This window comes from Anas platyrhynchos, chromosome 20 (assembly GCF_047663525.1).
Source record: "Anas platyrhynchos isolate ZD024472 breed Pekin duck chromosome 20, IASCAAS_PekinDuck_T2T, whole genome shotgun sequence".
Taxonomy (NCBI): domain Eukaryota; kingdom Metazoa; phylum Chordata; class Aves; order Anseriformes; family Anatidae; genus Anas; species Anas platyrhynchos.
Window position 1 is genome coordinate 1,938,615 of NC_092606.1, and position 17,043 is coordinate 1,955,657.

At 52.5% G+C, this 17,043-nt stretch overlaps 2 protein-coding genes across 4 annotated transcripts in view; both read right to left on the reverse strand.

Annotated features, from left to right (window-relative positions):
• AATF (apoptosis antagonizing transcription factor) overlaps positions 1-1,604 on the reverse strand; it is a 49,262-nt gene extending 47,658 nt beyond the window's left edge. For all 3 annotated transcript variants that reach the window (XM_027472141.3, XM_072025947.1, XM_027472142.3), the window contains exon 1: positions 1,461-1,604. In XM_027472141.3, coding sequence (XP_027327942.2) covers positions 1,461-1,545 — 85 coding nt within the window. In that variant the 5' untranslated portion in view covers positions 1,546-1,604. The remainder of the gene's footprint in view (positions 1-1,460) is intronic.
• Positions 1,605-9,850: 8,246 nt separating this feature from the next.
• On the reverse strand, positions 9,851-14,311 carry LHX1 (LIM homeobox 1). Its single transcript, XM_027472180.3, has 5 exons — positions 13,606-14,311; positions 12,555-12,781; positions 12,123-12,400; positions 11,821-11,986; positions 9,851-11,651 (listed from the first exon to the last, which is right to left on the reverse strand). The coding sequence occupies exons 1-5, from the start codon at positions 13,773-13,775 to the stop codon at positions 11,272-11,274; spliced, it is 1,221 nt and encodes a 406-aa protein (XP_027327981.1). The 5' UTR covers positions 13,776-14,311; the 3' UTR covers positions 9,851-11,271.
• Between the last annotated feature and the right edge of the window lie 2,732 nt (positions 14,312-17,043).

Here is a 17,043-nt window from a genome sequence, read left to right on the forward strand (position 1 = left end):
ACAGGGTTAGCTTTGTTCAACCAATTGAGTGATCCAAGTGGCTGAACATCGCTAAGTGCTCTATTAATGCCTGTTTGCAAATGTTAATGCCTCCCATATAGTGCTTGCTTGGGGCAGGGGAGGAGGGCAAAAAAATTTGCTCGTAATCAAAGCAACAAGCTGTGGCCTCAACAGTCACTTCAACTACCAGAGGCTGGCAAGATGCTCAGCACCAAGTAACATCTGGGCAAGAGGGGCAGATGCAGTCTGTCCTGTAGCACTCTGCAGACTGTTGCGTAGGTCTCAGACTATGCTAAAGTCTGAAAATAAGTCATGATTATTAAAAACAGGTAGACATCTCTGCTGGCTACGTCCATTCCCTCAACAGTAATTGCGCTGTGGCTTATCTTAGCAGACACTAGTGCTACCTCCTACACCTGTGCAGAAGAACGAGGCCAGCTGGCACAACGCTTACCAGGACTGGAGCCTAGTACCTCCTAAAGCCAATGTCTGTCAGTGTGTGATGGTGAACTTGCTGCTTCCAGCAGTGAATCTTGCTACTTCCATCACTCACAGCAGTGCCTTGTACCCACAGCACCAGGAAAGCCCCGGGCTGTGTCACGCTGCCCACACCTGCCTCCAGCCACGGATGTTTATGGCGGACTACCAGGAAGAAGATTGGCCCCAGCGCGGCTCCTTTTTGTCCCTTATCCTGGAAATTTCCAGCTGGATCCGCTCCCTGGCCTGTCGCAGCCCATGGCAGGAGCCCACGCTGTCGCTGCCCTGAGGTGACTGGGGTGACCCCGGTCCCTGAGGTGATCCCAGGCTCGATCCTTGAGATAAACTTAATTCCTGAGGTAACCCCAATTCCTGATGTAATCCTAGTCCTTTGGGGTGACCCCGGGCCCAATCCCTGAAGTAAACTTGATTCCTGAGGCAAACTTGATCCCTGAGGTAACCCTGATCCCTTGGGGAGACCCCAGGCCTGATCCTTGAGGTAAACTTGATCCCTGAAGTAACCCCGATCTCTGAAGTAACCCCAATCCCTGAGGTAATCCTAGTCCCTTGGGGTGACCCCTGGGCCCGATCCCTGAAGTAAACTTGATTCCTGAGGTAGCCCCAATCCCTGAGGTAACCTCAGTTCCCTGAGGTGATCCCGTGCCCGCTCCCCGAGGTGCCCCCCGGTGCCGCCGGGTGGCGCCGCCCGAGCCCCGCGTGCTGGGGGCCGCCCCGCTCCGGCGGGAGGGGGCCGCAGGGGGAGCTCCGACCTCCCCCGCCGCTACCGGAGCACACCGCGGGGCACAGCGGGGACCGCGGGGCAGCTCCGGGACCGAGCCCCGAGCCCCGGGCCACCCCCACACCCCCCAGACCGGCTGAGGCGCCACGTGCGGCCCCATCCCGTCCCGCGCCAGCCCGTTCCGGCCCGTCCCATCCCGCCGCATCCCCGCAGGTACCGAACCGTCCCCCCAGCCCTCGCACACCTTCCTCCGCGTCGTCCTCGGGGTCGCGGAGGCTGGGCCGGGGGTTGAGCAGCTCCTCCAGCTGCTGCGCCAAGGGCGCCGCCATCTTCTGGAGGAGGGCGGGAGGGAGGCAGGGAGGCGGGCGGGGCTGAGGCGGGGCCGGGCTGGGACCCCCCCTCCTTCAACCTCCCCTCACAGAGCCCGAGGCTCGTTCCCGTGCCCCCGTCCCAACCCTTCATCTGACAAATGTCCGCGTTAGGAGACGCGGGGCGGTTTGGGAAGAAATTATCAGCACAAAAAATAAACGCTGAGCTGCCCCGAGCAAGCCCAGGGGTGCTGGGGGTGTGTGTGGGGGTGTGTGGGGGTGCTGTGCCACACAGCAAGCCCCTCTCCCCTTCTGCCCGTCGCTAAAATGGGAATAATGGTGGTCGATGTACCGCTCTGAGGCGTGAGGAGTAATATTTGCCCGGTGCCCTGCAGCCAAGAGGCACAATAATGGTGATTAGCTGCTTAAAAGCACAGTCGTGTTACATAATGCAAAGCTATTCCTTTATTTATTTATTTTTAATCAACGTTGCGCTTCTTGTTTTAGTACTGCCAGCTGCACAGGGTGAATTAATCCAGTTCTTGTCCCATGTGGTAAATACGCCGTGGTCTGTGTTTAAGCCGCTGTTCCTGTCACAAACGCGGCACCCGAAAGGCAGGCGCTGCCGCTCGGCCCAGCTCTGCCGGGTGATCCCTGCACCAGACCAACACCAGGCCCAGGCCCTCAGGGTTTTGCCTGCTTCCAGTTTCTCCTGGTGGCTTTGTGGGGTTTGGTGGCCTCAAAACACAAGATTAGAGGTGAGATTGGTGAATGGTTATGTGTGAGGTTGGCACAGCCCCAAATCAACATCTCACATTGGAGATGTAGATGTGGGGCTAAATTTCACGTCCCCAAATGAACAACTGAGCTGAGGCGGGCAGGTTGGGCTCCAGTATTTGGGCACCGCACAACCAGCACTGGGGCTTTGCCTGCGTGACAGCAGCAAGCTGCAAACTTCAGCCAGGGACAGGCTCAAGCCCTGGCTCTGAGCTGAATTGAGCAGGCTGCTTTGCTTGCTCATCCCCTTCTTGTCAACACAAGGCTCTTCCCCGCTGCTTATCTGCTTTTGAATGCTATAAAAATTAATCCAGACATGCATTCTAATTAGAATGCAGAAACGTAGGAGCCAGGCAGCGGTGGCAGTGGCGCACGTTTCCCCGTTACTCCAGGACCCAGCTTTATTTCCCCGAAGCAGGAGCGTTCAGTGCAGCCGGTTGTCCTACAGAGGGCAGAGGAATATCATTAATTACCACTGCCTCCTGCAGCCCCGGCAGTGCTCTGCTACCTGCCAACTTCAGCTGGGGCTGGGAGCCCCGAGAGGCACCAAGGTGGAGGGAGACTGGGGAAAATCAAAACAAAACAACAACAACAAAAAAAGCACACACCTCTTTCCCCCCTCTCAAGGATCCTCTGATTGTGCAAACTGTGAAGATGCGGCAGTTCAATTTCTATAAAAAAGTAACGTTCACTGAAAATGCACATTTTTATTGCAAACAAAACCCTTTGGATTTTATGTGGTCAAGTATTTCATTTTATTCCAACTTTGTTTGCATTTATTTTGTCATGGTGTGACTGACAGGTATAATGCTCTGTGTTATATATTGTGTGGGTTTGCCATTGCTTCAGCGATGTGAAATTAAGTGCTGCTATCACATTTGTTACTGACAGTTTTCCAAAACAGAAGTACATGGTGCATCTTTGCTGGCTTTGCTTCTAGTTTTTTCTTCACATTCACAGATATTTTGTTTCCAGAGTAAAAGATGCCATTATAAACAAAGGGAGGAGTCTGGAGAAATAAATCTACAGAAAACTAAGTAGCAGAAACAAGTGCTTACCTGAACAGTTACTTGGAAGTATCCACTTTTGATACTGGATATATTGGGTGGAAGTATCCACCCAAAGAATGTCTTTAAATAGCCCCACGCATAATTTCATTTTCAAACCTCTACACTTCACAGAGAAAGGGGGATGTTTTCTACCCTAACCCAACAAATAATAGATAGCCCCATCAATAAAGGGATAGAGGCTTTTAGTGGTGGTTAAATAGAACATGCCCAGTATAATTCATAAAAAATACACAGTGAGTCACACGAGTCCTTTTAAGTAAAAAAGCAAAAATTTGGTTTCTTGAAGTCAACAGAATTTTTATTGCTCATTTTGGTGAAATCAGGATTTTACCCATTGAGATTAATGGGACAATTGTTCAGGATAAATCCCCAACCCAGCAAAATTTGCATGTGACTGTAAACACGAGGGATCCTGTCAAAGCTTATGGACCTGCTTTTCTGCCGTGCATCAGCCATTCACCCTGGTGCAAAATGAGCGTGAAGAGGGGAAAAATCACGCTGTGCTCAGCAGCGGGCATCGCCTGCACCTTCCCCTGCGCTGCTGCGGAGCGGGGAGGACCGGAGGAGGCTCTGACCCTCGGGCCTATTCGCATGCTGGCGCTCGCTCACGTTACCCAAGAGCTCCATTCATCAGCAGTCAAAAGGCTGCAGGAGCTGTTCATCTAAAATTTCTGATAAGGAGATTCGCTCAGTATAAAACAACATCAAACAAAATCCACTGTATTAAAGTCATGGATTGTTAAAATATTTCCCCAACACAGGCTCCTTCTTTACAGTTTATTCTCTCCCTTTTGCCTTTCACTTAGCAGGGTAATTAAATCAGACTCTCAGACTCGGTTTTAATTTCTGGTTCACATGCCCTCAAACCATGCTGCTGTGGTTCGGATTCATAACCGTGTGGGAGAGTATTTGTACAAAAATGATATCAATACATTTTAATTTAAGACAATCATGAAAGCCTTTTTATGCATGACAGTACGTTCTGTAAAACCCTCTGCCTGTTTATAAACTATAAGCAGAAGCCATCAAATTAACTGACATAATTTCTTTGGCATTTTTCCTCTTAATTTTACTTTTTATTTACATGCTTATTTGCTAAAATGGAAATAACACCCTAAACACATAACAGATAAACAAGGGAATTTTGAATAGTCCGTGCTACAAAAAAGTATTTTTAATTTCTCACACTCAGCTCCTTTTGCTCCTTGGATTTGTGGCGCTTGTCATCTTTTAGGAAATTGTCAGATTAGATGGTAGCTTTGGAAGTGAAAGACCATATCACACTTGCGTGTCTGTATAATTACAGGTTATTAATACAAATCCATCTTTTCAGAGCATTTCTTAAATATAGAAATAAGGAAACGTGTTGGACACGCAGAGCCGTTCAGGCAACAAACACTGACTAATTTACTGCGTAACCTGCACTCAGTAGCACTCAGCGTTTGGTTCTTACCTTGGCGAGCAGAGCGGTGGGAGCAAGTTGGGCTGCAGTCTGCAGGCAGCAATCTGTGGCAGGATTCCCATAGAGAGCCACGAGAATTACATGCACCAGAGTCGCGCCTACTGAATTTAATTGAATTGCATTATCAACAGCAGAATTTGACCCACATACAGAGGACTGCATACTGTCCAAAAATAGCTACCAGCCAGAGCTGAGCTTATCTTTCCCACATTTTGGCAAGCAAATGTAATTTTCCAAGCTGGCCTTTTTCATTTTAGCCATACTAGTTCATTTTAAGATTTTCTTTTTAAATCAGCAACACAATTTGTCAGTGAAAAAAAAGAAAAAAAAAAGAAGATGAGTGGGAGCAGGAAAGAACACAAACAAAACCTAACAAGGAAAAGAAATTAGATTACAGGAAGCATAGATGTTTATAAAAAATTTGTCTCGCTATATTTATCTATATTTATAATTCATGTATTAATGTTGTTTATATTTACTTTGGTATTTCTGATATTCCTAACCTGTCACTCATTCAAAAAACACAATTATTTTTAAGATTTAATCAATTCCTAATTGTTCTTACATCCAAAAATGTAATGAATATAGTTTATCTGAATAACAGATGACGAAAGATGCTTCTAGCAAATAGGAATTTTGAAGGCCACACAGAGACAATTGAAAAACTGGAAGCCAACCTTTTCAGACAGAGCAAAAATCCATTTTTCCTCCACAAAAACCTCACAGAGCAAACCACAGGTGCAGTGCACAAAAAAGAGAGCGCACCAGCTCTTCCCGACATGCTAAGCTCAATCACACAAGGTAGTTTTTATCACAAGGTTCACTCTCAACAATTCACCGAAACACCTCGGCATGTGTTAGACTGCGTTTCTATAGAAGTCAGTGGGGATGTTTTCCAGCTTACATTTCCAGTCTGTGTTGCATGTCGATCCTCACGCCACATGCAGACCTTCCAACAAAATCACAGTAGACCTGTCCTGCAAGCCCAGGCTTCTGGGATGAACAGAGCCAACCAGTCACTCCTCACAAGGTGAGATACCATCAGCCTCTCTAAAGGCTCCCATTCTGCAGGGAGCACGCCTGTACTGAAACCAATCAGGAAAAATCTAATTCTTAGGGCTGCCAAAAATGCTGCCCAAACTGCGCTCCAAACGTGATCAAAACAGAGATATTCCTGAATTTCAAGGCAGCCCGTAACAGAAGACTTGAGAGACACCAACTGCGCCCCTTATCCCCAAGGAGCATCAAGTGGAGGGCCAAGGGGTATTCTCTGAGAAACAGAAAGTGAGAACACAATGAGAACAGCCACATGCATCCAGCCCCGCGATTCCACGCGCAAATGGTAAACGCCCCGCAGAAAATCAGTCATCCTCAGAGTACCCTTACGATGCCAGTCACAGTAATTTCAAGGATAAATATTTACTAATGTGAAGGCCGGATAACTGTAAGGCCACATTTACTCTTCCGTTTCTGCATTATACTACTGGGCTTACTGGGATTAATGAATGAAAAACTCTCCTGACAACGAGCAGCTCAGCTTTGTAAGCCTGACTTCATGGTCCATAACTAAAAGCAACACAAATGCTGTTTAAAAAGCAACAGAAGAAGAACAGCAATTGCAGATGGATTCATAACCAAAACATATTTTTAGCAGTCCCACTAATTTCAGTTAGAACTTCAGGAATGGTTTGTTGCCATCAGGAACGCAGAGCCCCGCAGCACAATGGCAGACACAGATAAAAGACCTTCCAGAACCAGCTTCACCAGCACTGCTCCCTGCTAACTCCCCGTCCCTGGCTCAGCAGCAGAGGCAGAGCTCAAGGATACGGATCAATTGTTTAAGCTTAACGTATGTGAACATAAATACTAGCCTCTACACTGGCTTAGGAACAGAAAGCAACACTGCAGTTGCTTATATTTAATATTGCAAGAACATGCAAGGCTTAAATACAACATTCTTGTTCGAGGAAAAACTCCTGACCACGGCAAAAGGAATTTTTCCTGAGAGGACACTACGTTATTTGCCACTTCCTAGAATAGCAGAAGTATGTAAATCACCACTGATATTTTTAAAGTATATTTATTTATAGATTTGTATCATGTACCCGTCACTCAGCATCTGGGTACACACACATATATTAAAATAATATACATCATTTGTCTACAAATCATAATTTAAGTACATTCTGACTCTTGGGATACAGATCTTTACAAATCCCCTACCATTCCCCAAGCAATGGCCTGAGTAAATAGATAATGGAAATGACTGAAGAAGAAAGGAAGCGGCAGAGGAGTGCCACACAATGAGAGCACAGTGGAACGCAGCACGCAGCCAATGTGAGCCAAAAGCAGAGTTGATCAAATGCTGGAAACTCGCAGCATTGTGAAGACCCTTTCATTATCCTTAAAATATCTCCCCTGTACAGATTAGCTCGATATGAATAATACTTACAATATCTCCTGCGTACCCTTTTTCCTAGTAAACGGCCTTACACATGGGATTTGCAAAATCTTCAGTCTTGCACATTTAAAAACAGAGCTCCCTTGTCCGCACCAGGAGGGCAGGCACTGCTCCCCCCGCTAACTCCATCGAGGCCACCGAAAAGCGGGCGAGCAGAGCGGGGCTGCGCAGGGCTTAACGTCATCCGACTGCACTTTCTGCTGGGAGACAGCACCAAGGTGAAGGTCACCGAGACCAGCAGCAGCCCAGGAAGAAAAGATCAGAAGAGAGTAATTCTAAAAACACTCTGGAAAATACGTTGCACATAGGCACAGTTACATACATGTCCCGGCCGCGTTTCTGTGGTTAGAGAATTAGCACACGCATGTAAAACCCATCCAAGCAGCACATGCTTTCAGAGGGCCTTCTCCTGCAGACCGCTATTCACCTGAGTAATGCTACTGAAGTCAATGGAAATGCTCTTGTAAACAAGGACTTACAAGAACCCAACGCGACAATGATTTCAAAAGGAGTTTTGACTGTGCAATTGTTGCTGGATTAGGGTCTTCAGAAACACCGAGCTTGCTCTGAAGAGCACAGAATTCAAATCTGCAAAGTGCTGGGGCCTCCAGATTGGATCCCGCTTGGCTTTAAGCATGGCAACGGCTCCTGTGCTTACTCCTTACGGTGGGCAAAATTCCTAGGAAAGGAAGCAGGAGCTTTGGGAAAAAGCAGGCTCTCCTCAGCCCCTTTTATAAACCAGTGACCTACACTGAACCAGGGAAAGGGAAAGGGAAAGGGAAAGGGAAAGGGAAAGGGAAAGGGAAAGGGAAAGGGAAAGGGAAAGGGAAAGGGAAAGGGAAAGGGAAAGGGAAAGGGAAAGGGAAAGGGAAAGGGAAAGGGAAAGGGAAAGGGAAAGGGAAAGGGAAAGGGAAAGGGAAAGGGAAAGGGAAAGGGAAAGGGAAAGGGAAAGGGAAAGGGAAAGGGAAAGGGAAAGGGAAAGGGAAAGGGAAAGGGAAAGGGAAAGGGAAAGGGAAAGGGAAAGGGAAAGGGAAAGGGAAAGGGAAAGGGAGTTATTTGGCAGACATGATTTCTACAAAATAAGCCTATTCAGTGAAATTCTCATTTAAAATAATTGATTCAACAATAAAACAGCAGCATAGAGCAGAAGCGCAAATAGCAGTATTTATAAATAGCATTTGCCCAGATAAGTAAAAGTTTGTAATAAACAGATCGCCCATTACTTTGCTCGTATAAATGCAAAACAGAGGAAAAAAAATAGCAACAGTATAAAAGACAAATAAATGAGTTAGACACAGAGCCCACGGGTTTAAGAAGTCTCCCCTGTATTTAATAAAGCATGATTTTTTTTTTTTAGAAACACTAACAGATCCCTTGCAGATAGTTTTTATCTTTATATTATTATATAAGACATTTTGTGTTTAAAGTGAACTATTGCTTTGTCCAGATGGCCCCTCTGCTGGGCACAGAAACCAAGTTGTGAACAAAAATTAAAAAATCACCATTGAAAAATACAAACTGTACAACTTTAAAGCATTTTGATTTTTTCCCCCTCAGTCCAAAGAGATAAATAATTGAATTGCTCAGAATGTAGAAGCCTGCATTTTAGAGTAAATTTCCGTGTCTACATAAAATAAAAAAAAGAAGCCAGACAGAATCACAACTAGTCAAGAGACGAAGGAAAATATGCAATTATGGTTCATCCCATTCTATTATCTCAGCAGGTGGAAAACATTTAAACAACTAGTGACTTTTCAGAACTGAGCCCAACCCTCTGCTTCTAACACAACTCACAGTCCTCTCAGAATCAGTGAGACTTTAGAGGAGCTGAATATTTGGGACTCTGCAATAATTTGTAATAAAAACATTAAATCTGTCATTTCACAATGTTTCAGATTTTTTTTTTCCTTTTTTCTCCCAGAAAAGTAGCACATACCTAGTGCAAAGCAAAATATTTTCCCCCCACTGCCCTGTAGAGAACTTTACACATAACAAACACTATTAAACAATTGACTCAGCTCAGAAAAAAAAAAAAAAAAAAGGTTAAAATTACTTTCAAGACATTGAGGTTATGCTACTTTCCATATCATCTAATTAGGAAAAAAAAAAAAAACAAAAAACAAAACAAAAAAACCACTACCTTTGGAGAATTAATTTAACCAAAAATAGGTCAGGTAAAAAACACATATTTGCAAGTTTTTGACATTCAGAAAACATTTTTGTTTATGCATAAAAATGCACATTATGAGTACATTTTCTTAGCATAAACCAAGAATAAGCTGATGTATTTAACAATTTGATTAGTTTCCAATTTTACAGTTTAACGTATAGTGTTTTATTTGTACTTTACCAGCTGAGCCTGCAGATGTAAGGAAAGGCTGTAACTACCGATACCTGCGATCTGCATTGGCAGCAGGGTTTAGACTCCTACCAAAACAAAACAGCTGGACAGGATTATCAGTATAGCAGATCACTCTCTTTTCAGGGCTATTTTACTCAAAAAGAATCCACTTAAAAATGCTCAAAACATCAAATGAAACACGAGTTATCTAAACATCAGATTTTCTAATTTTATTAAAAACGCACAAATTTTATCCAACATGTTTTCTTTCATACAGTGAATGGTCTAATATGCACTGGAGGTCACACAAGCTTAGGTTTATTAGAACAATAAAAGACATATGAGAAATTTAATATATAAAGAAAAAAGTAGCAGCTGTTGACTGCATATTTGACCATAAAATTTAAATATTTTGGACTTTTATTTTAAAGACACAAAAATAAAACCTGTGTGGGTCTATATAAGTCATATTAACAATTCCATGAATGTTCAACAGGACTAAAAATTAGCAAAGATGTTTGTTTGTTTTTTTTAACCTTGTAACACTTTTTAAACACCTTCTCGGGTTGCTGGTGCAAAGCACCTTACAGTATTTGTGCTATATATTTACTTTATTTGGCAACTGTCTGGGTTTCGTGGGTTTTTTCTTTGCCTTCTGTAAACAACACCTTTTACAAACTAGCACAGTGAACCACAAGCCCTGCAATCTGTTATAACATCTACAGAAAAGAAAATGAACTATTTTGGTTGGTTGCTCAAAATATTTTGCTTTTGAACAAGAGGTTCTAAAACAGGATTTATTAGTAAAACATTGAACTCCTGAATTTAACATTAGACGTAAACAGTTGACTGTTTTTTAGTTCAATAGAGTCTTTTTGTTTAGCTTTTCTCTCTCTGTGAAGGTAGAATACTTTTTGTTTGTTTGTTTTTCAAGTCATTTTCGTTAGAGGTCTGGTTGGTGACCTTTGCTATGATGAGGAGGTTTTGTATGTGTAGCTTTGTGAAGGTAGAAGAGTTGGTGCTGAGGGCTTAACATTTAGCATTTGTTATTTTGGAAAACAAAAACAAAACAAAAAGAAAAGGAAAAAAGAAAGTTGTCCCACCTGATATTCAGCAGGCTGAAATGGCTGAAGCTAAAAAGAGTTTCTTGCTGTCGAACTTTCTGAGAGACAAAAATTAACAAACAAATTCATAATGCCAGAACCATCCTTAACCGGGAACGCTAGAGTTCTTGAAGCTTTTTTTTTTTTCCCCTTTTCTTTGACCTTTCCTTCATTCAATTAGTGTTTTTTTTAAACGAGAAGTTTCTAAGGATTGTGGCTCTTAGGATGACATCCAACAGGGTAATCAAACTTACGCCATCCTACGGGTATGGCAGCACTTTACTGTACAGCTTCACCAGTTTCTTTGTCAATGGTACAAAAAAGTCCCCTCGTCTGTTTGTCTGTTACAACCGTAAAGAGGAAGATTGTCCTGGTCTAGAGCAAAGCTTGCCTTGGAGCCGTTTGCATTCAGTTCGTTCCCAAGGTCACATTGTCTTAGGGCGGGAGAGGCGGTATATTTATTCATTTCTGTACACCGAAACAATAAGCAGACTAGATGACCATCACTTACTTAGACCCAGTCCGTTTTAAAGCTACCACACGGCCGCCTCGTTCATTTCGGGTGGATGTGACAAGTGATTGCCGTAGTTAGCACCACCGTTGACGGATAGCGATGAAAACGGAGGACTGGGGCCAAAAACTTCCGCGGACATGGAGTGCAAGGACCCGGGCAGGTTGGGTTCGGGGCTGGGCGAGTCTCCGGGCGGGTGGGCCATGATGTCGGGGAAGCGCTGCGCCTCGCTGGACGGGTGGTGGCCGGGCAGGGGGTGCTCCAGGGCGCCCAGCGGCGTGCCCGGCGGCCCCGAGGAGGGCACGAACGGCAGCTCCACCGGCGTCTGAGCTTGCGAGGAGGGAGGTCCTTGCGGGAAGAAATCGTAATTGCTTCCAGGGCCGTAGTACTCGCTCTGGTAATCTAGCGGGCAAGCGGACACGGAGGGAAGGTGACGCCCGGGCGCGCAGCGCTTCCCCCACCTCGTTCGGGGCCGTGCCCGGGGACCTCCCCCCCCCCGGTCCTGCGGAGCCCCCGGGCTTGGGGGGGGTCCGGCCCCGGGGAGGGGGGCTCGAAGGGCGGCGCTACCCACCTCCGTAGAAGGAGAAGGGCCCGTTGGGGATGAGCTCCCCGGGCTCCAGCCGGTCCACCAGCGGCCGCATCCTGCGCGGGCTGCGGAAGAAGGCGTGCCGGCGGGCACCCAGCGCGCTCAGCTGCTTCATGCGCCTCTCCTTGGAGCGCCGGTTCTGGAACCACACCTGCCCGGGCGGCGGACACGGGCCGGTCACCGGCTGCCCCCGGGCCCGCCGAGCCCCGACGGGGCGGGACGCGATCGCTGCCCGCCCGCCTCCGCCTCCCCCTCGCCCTGCGGCCACCCGCAGCCCCCCCCGGTACCTGGATGACCCGCATGTTGAGGCCGGTCTCCTGCGCCAGCTGCTCCCTGATGTGCCGCGTGGGTTTTGGGGTGGCCGCGAAGGCGGCTTTCAGAGTCTCTAGCTGTTTGGCTTTGATGGTGGTGCGGGGGCCCCGCCGCTTGGCCCCCAGGTTCTGGTCGTCGTTTTCGTTGCTGCCCGTCTCCTTGTCGGAGACGTTGGCGCTCTCCGAGTCCTTGGCGTCGTCCTGGGAAGGGTCTTGGGAGTCCGGGGACAGGCTGGGGTCACTGCCGGTGGTGGCTGCGCGACAGCAAACGGGGGTCACGCTCGGCCCCGGCCGGAGCTCCCCCCATCCGGCGGCGGAGAGGGAGAGGAGGAAAAGGAGAAGGAAAAGGAGGGGAGGAGAAAGAAAGCAGAGCCCCGGCTCCCGGCCCCGCCGCCCGCGCTCCCTCACCTGAATGCAGGCTGTTTTCTTTGGCAGTATTGCTGTTATTTAGGTAATCTTCTTTGCAGACAAACTTGTTTTCGTCTATGATATAAAGCTCCTCGCCGGTGGAGAGCTGCTTGTTACACATCATACACGTAAAACAGTTCAAGTGGAACACTTTGCTCCGCGCCCTGCGGACCAGGTCGCTGGGGGAGATGCCCTGGGCACAGCCCGCGCACTTGGTCCCGAAACACCTGCGGGGAGAGCGGCGGCGGTGGGCGAGGGGGCACCAAAACAAAAACAAAACAAAAACAAAACAAAAACAAAACAAAAACAAAACAAAAACAAAACAAAAACAAAACAAAAACACAAACGCATCCTTCTCCACCGTTCTCCCTTCCTAACGAATACCTCCCGGAATTATATCTCAAATAAAAATAATAATTATAGTTTAAAAAAAAAAAATCACTAAAACACAAACAAAAAAAAAAAGACAAACGGATCCAAAACAAAAGAGCTGATGCGGCCGGAGCACAAGCTGCTGGAGGAGTCGTTGGGCGCTGGGGCCGCGCTGCCCGCGTCCCGCACCCCAAGAACACGGCGCCGAAACCCGGGCCCGGCCCGGCCGGGGCGCGGGGATCGCGGGCGCTGCTCGAGGGCGCGCCCGGGGCCGATTTCGGCGTTCCGGCGGCCGGGCCCGGCCGTTCCCGGCAGCCGGCCTCGGCCCCAACCCCGCCGGCCCCGAGCCCTGCGCGGAGCCGCCGCAGCCGGGACCCGCGGCCGGGCGAGAGGGCCCCGAGCCGGGGCTCCGGGAGCCGCGCTCCGGCCCCGGGCAGCCGCGCTCACGGCCGCGGCCCCGTCGCGGAGCCCCGGGAACGCGCGGCCGGGGTCGCCCCGCTCCGCGCTGCGGGGCCCGGCTCGGAACGGCCGAAGCAGCCGCGGGCATCCCGAGGCGCGGCCGGGCCTCGCCCCGCGGCCCCCGACGGGCCCGAGCCCCCCGAGCGGCACCGGCGGGAGGAAGATGATGGAAGATGGGCTGGGAAGGAGCTGCGGCCCCGGGCCGGGAGCCGGTACTTACCGAAAGAAGTCGTTTTTGCAGTAAAGCTTGCCTTCTCGCGAAAAGCATTTCTCTGTCAAATTGCATTTACATTCACAGCACTGAACACACTTCACATGCCAAGCCCTGTCCAGTACATTCAACAAAAACCGGTCCAAGATTGGCCTTTTGCAGCCCGCACAGTGAACCATTGTCTTTGGTTATTTCTGAGAGTGGGGGGTATTGGTTTCCCAGGTGTCAGGCAAAAAATTCAAAATAAAAAAAAAAATGTAAAAGGCGACAACACCGGCGTAGGTTTGCTTTGTGTGTGTGCGTGCGTTTGTTTTAAAAGCCTTGGAGAAGTGGAGGAGAAAAAATTGAAAGGGAGGAAGAAAAAAAAAAAAAATCTTCTTTCGGGTGTCCTAGGAGGGAGACACTGGAGAAACCACCCACTGCCCGAGGAGAGAGACCAGCGCTTCGACGCAACCGCAGAATCCCGGCCGCTACCAACAGCGGCAGAGCGACAATAAGTGACAGCAGAACAACAACGGCTAGAGAGGTCGGCGCTCACAAAAAAAAAAATAATTAAAAAAGAATAATTTAAAAAAAAAAAAAAAACCGCCGAAAAGGGAGTGATGAGTTTTTCTCAGGTCTGAGGTAGAGCAGTCAGGAGTCAAAGTGCATCTGCTTTTCCCAACGAGAAATCAAAGGAGGCGAAAAAAAAAAAATAAAAAGGCAAAAAAAAAAAAAAAAAAAAGGCAAAACCGAAAAACAAAAGCAGGACATCGGGACCCGACAGCGGTCAGACGGACGCCGGCTGCCGCCGCGGCGACATGGCCCGGGGAGGGGCGGCGGGGAGGGGGGGGGGTGGGTGGGAGGCCCGGGCTGCTGCCGTGGGTGCGCTGCGAGCGCGGCTCCTCGCCCTCCGCCGCGCTCCCTCGACGTGGCGGCGGCGGCACCGGCACCGTGCGCGGCGGCTGCTCGGCTCCTACCTGCCCCCGCGCTACCCGCGGCGTCCCCGCCGAGCCGGCATCTCCCGGCGCCGCCGGCTGAGGGGCGCCTCCCGGCGGGGCGGGGCGGGCCGGAGGGGGGGGGGCGGGCGGCAGCGGCGGCGAGGCCGGGGCCGGGAGCGGCGGGGCGCGGAGGGGAGGGCGCTGCCCGCTGCCCGCTGCCCGCTGCCCGCGCCGTCCGGCCGCGCAGGGCGCTCTGCATGTTCCCGGCAGCCCCCGGCCGCGCCTTATGCACCGCGCGCAGACGTCACCGCGCGCCGCGGCCAATCGCCGCCTCCCGCCGCCGCCCCCCCCCCGCCCCGCGCCGCCGCCGCCACCGGACGGGGCGTCCGCGGCCCTTTATAGAGCCGCGAGGGCGCAGGGGGCTGCGCCGACACCGACACCGCCCGGCCCCGGCCCGGCCCGGTATGGCTCGGCCCGGCCCGGCCCGGCCCGCACGGAGGCCCGGGACGCGCTGCGTGGGGTATGTGGGGTGTGGCGGGGCGCGGGAGGGCGGGGACGGGGCGGCTCGCTCGGTACCGGCGGCCCCGTCTCCTCCGCTGCGCTCCGTCGGTGGGGCCGGAGCCCGCCCGGTGCGCAGAGCCGGGCGTGGAGGGTGCGGGGCGGCACCGGGAGCCGCCCGTCCCGGGAGGGGGATGAGGATGAGGATGGGGATGGACGGGCCGGGCCGCGGCGCCCCGACGTGCCCCATGGTCTCCGGGGGGGCCCGGTACCGGCCGCCCGCCGCGGGCAGTGCTCCCTGTTCCGCCGCCCGGAGCCCCTCGCCCGTTGCCGCCGCTCCCGGGGCAGCCGCCGGGAGGGACGCGATCGCTGCCGCCGCGCGTTGCTGCCACCCCCCGGGGGTGTCACCGCAGCCCCCCCCCGTGAACCCCGGCCCGGCCCGGCCGCCGCTGGCCGGTGGCTACCGGGGAGCGGCGGGGTCCAGCGGCCCGGGAGCTCCGGAGCGCCGCAAGCAGAGCCCGCAGCCCCCCGGCTGTGCCTTCCCCGGTGTCTTCCTCATCCTCGGGGAGACTCCGACGGGACCGGGGAGGAAGAGACGGGGAGAACCGGGCGGAAACCGAAGCCAGGGAATCGCCCCCCGGTGCCGGGAGCGGAGCTGCGGCCCCGTTCCCCGCTCGCAGCCCCGGCCTGGCTCGGGAGGGGGGAGCCGAGCCTGCGGGCCCCGGGCCCGGCCGCTCCGTTACCGGGGCTGCCCCGCGGCCCCCCGGTGCCCCCACGGCCCTCAGCGCCCCGTCGGGGCACCCCGGCCGCAGCCCGGCCTTGCCCCCGCCGCGCAGCGGTACCGGGGGAGCCCCGGGCCGGCTTTGGGGCGCTCCGTGCTCGGCGCGGGGGGGTCCCCACCGGCCCTGCCCGGCGCCAGCTGCCCGCTGCTGCCCGGGGACCTCCCCCTTTTGAGAGCGGCCCCCGGGGACGTGCGGTGGCGGCGGGGCTGAATGCGGCACAGGGGATGAGCAGCTCCTGTCCATCAAGCGCCGGGGCTGCTTTCACAGCGCCTTTTTTTTTTTTTTCCTCCCCCCCGTTCCCCAGGCGGCCCCGCAAGCAGCTGGGCGGCCCCGGCCCGGGCTCCCCGCAGCCCCCGCGGGGTCCCGCTCCCTGCCCGGCCCCACCGGGGGCCCGGCGGCGGCCCCCTCCTGAGCTCCCCGGGGTGCCCGAGGCCCCCCGAGGCGCTGCGACCCCCGCGGGCCGAGGCGCGGCGAAGCCCCCGGCGCTGCTTCCAGCGGGCTCCGGGCCCAAAACCTCTCCGGGGGGGGCACGCAGCCGCCGGCGGGGACCCCTCGCTCCGGGGGCGCGTCCCGGCAGCTGCTTCGCTTCCTTCCCCTCGTTACCCCCCCCGTTATATTCGGGAATTTGTCCCGGGGCGTTTCGGAACGGAGCGCCCCCCCCCCAGCCCTCTCCGACCAGGGAGGAAAAGGGCGAAATTAAAAGATAAATATTTTTAAAAAATCAAATTTATTTTAAATCTAACGCAGAGGGAAAAGTCCCGTTCAGCCAGCTGGGATGGGCATTTTCTCGCCGCCGTTCCCGTCCCCTTGCCCAGCAGCGCTCGGTAACGGGACGGCCCGGGGGGGCTGCTCGGGGACCGCGGGGCTGTTCGGGGGGCGCCCCGCGGTGTCTGTCCCGGCCCCCCCCGGCCCCGCCGCGATTTTCCCCCGAGCGGAGCCGCGGAGAAACTTCCCGGGGCCGGCGCGGGGAGCAGCGGAGGCAGCTTTGGGGGGGGGATCAGCGAACTGCCCGGCAGCACCCGGCCTCCTCCCCTCCCTTCTTTTTTTTTGGTTTTGTTTTATTTTGAATTTTTTCCTTCGTTTTCAAACGCACGGGCATCGAGAGCCCGGCGACGCCAGGCTGCGGCCTCCCGGTCCCCGCGGGGGCTGCGGGCACCCCTGGCACGGCCCCGGCCGCCCCCCGCAGCAGCGGGGCCGGGCCCGGAGGCTCTGCCCGGTGCCAGGAACAGCGGCTACGGCGCTCGGCG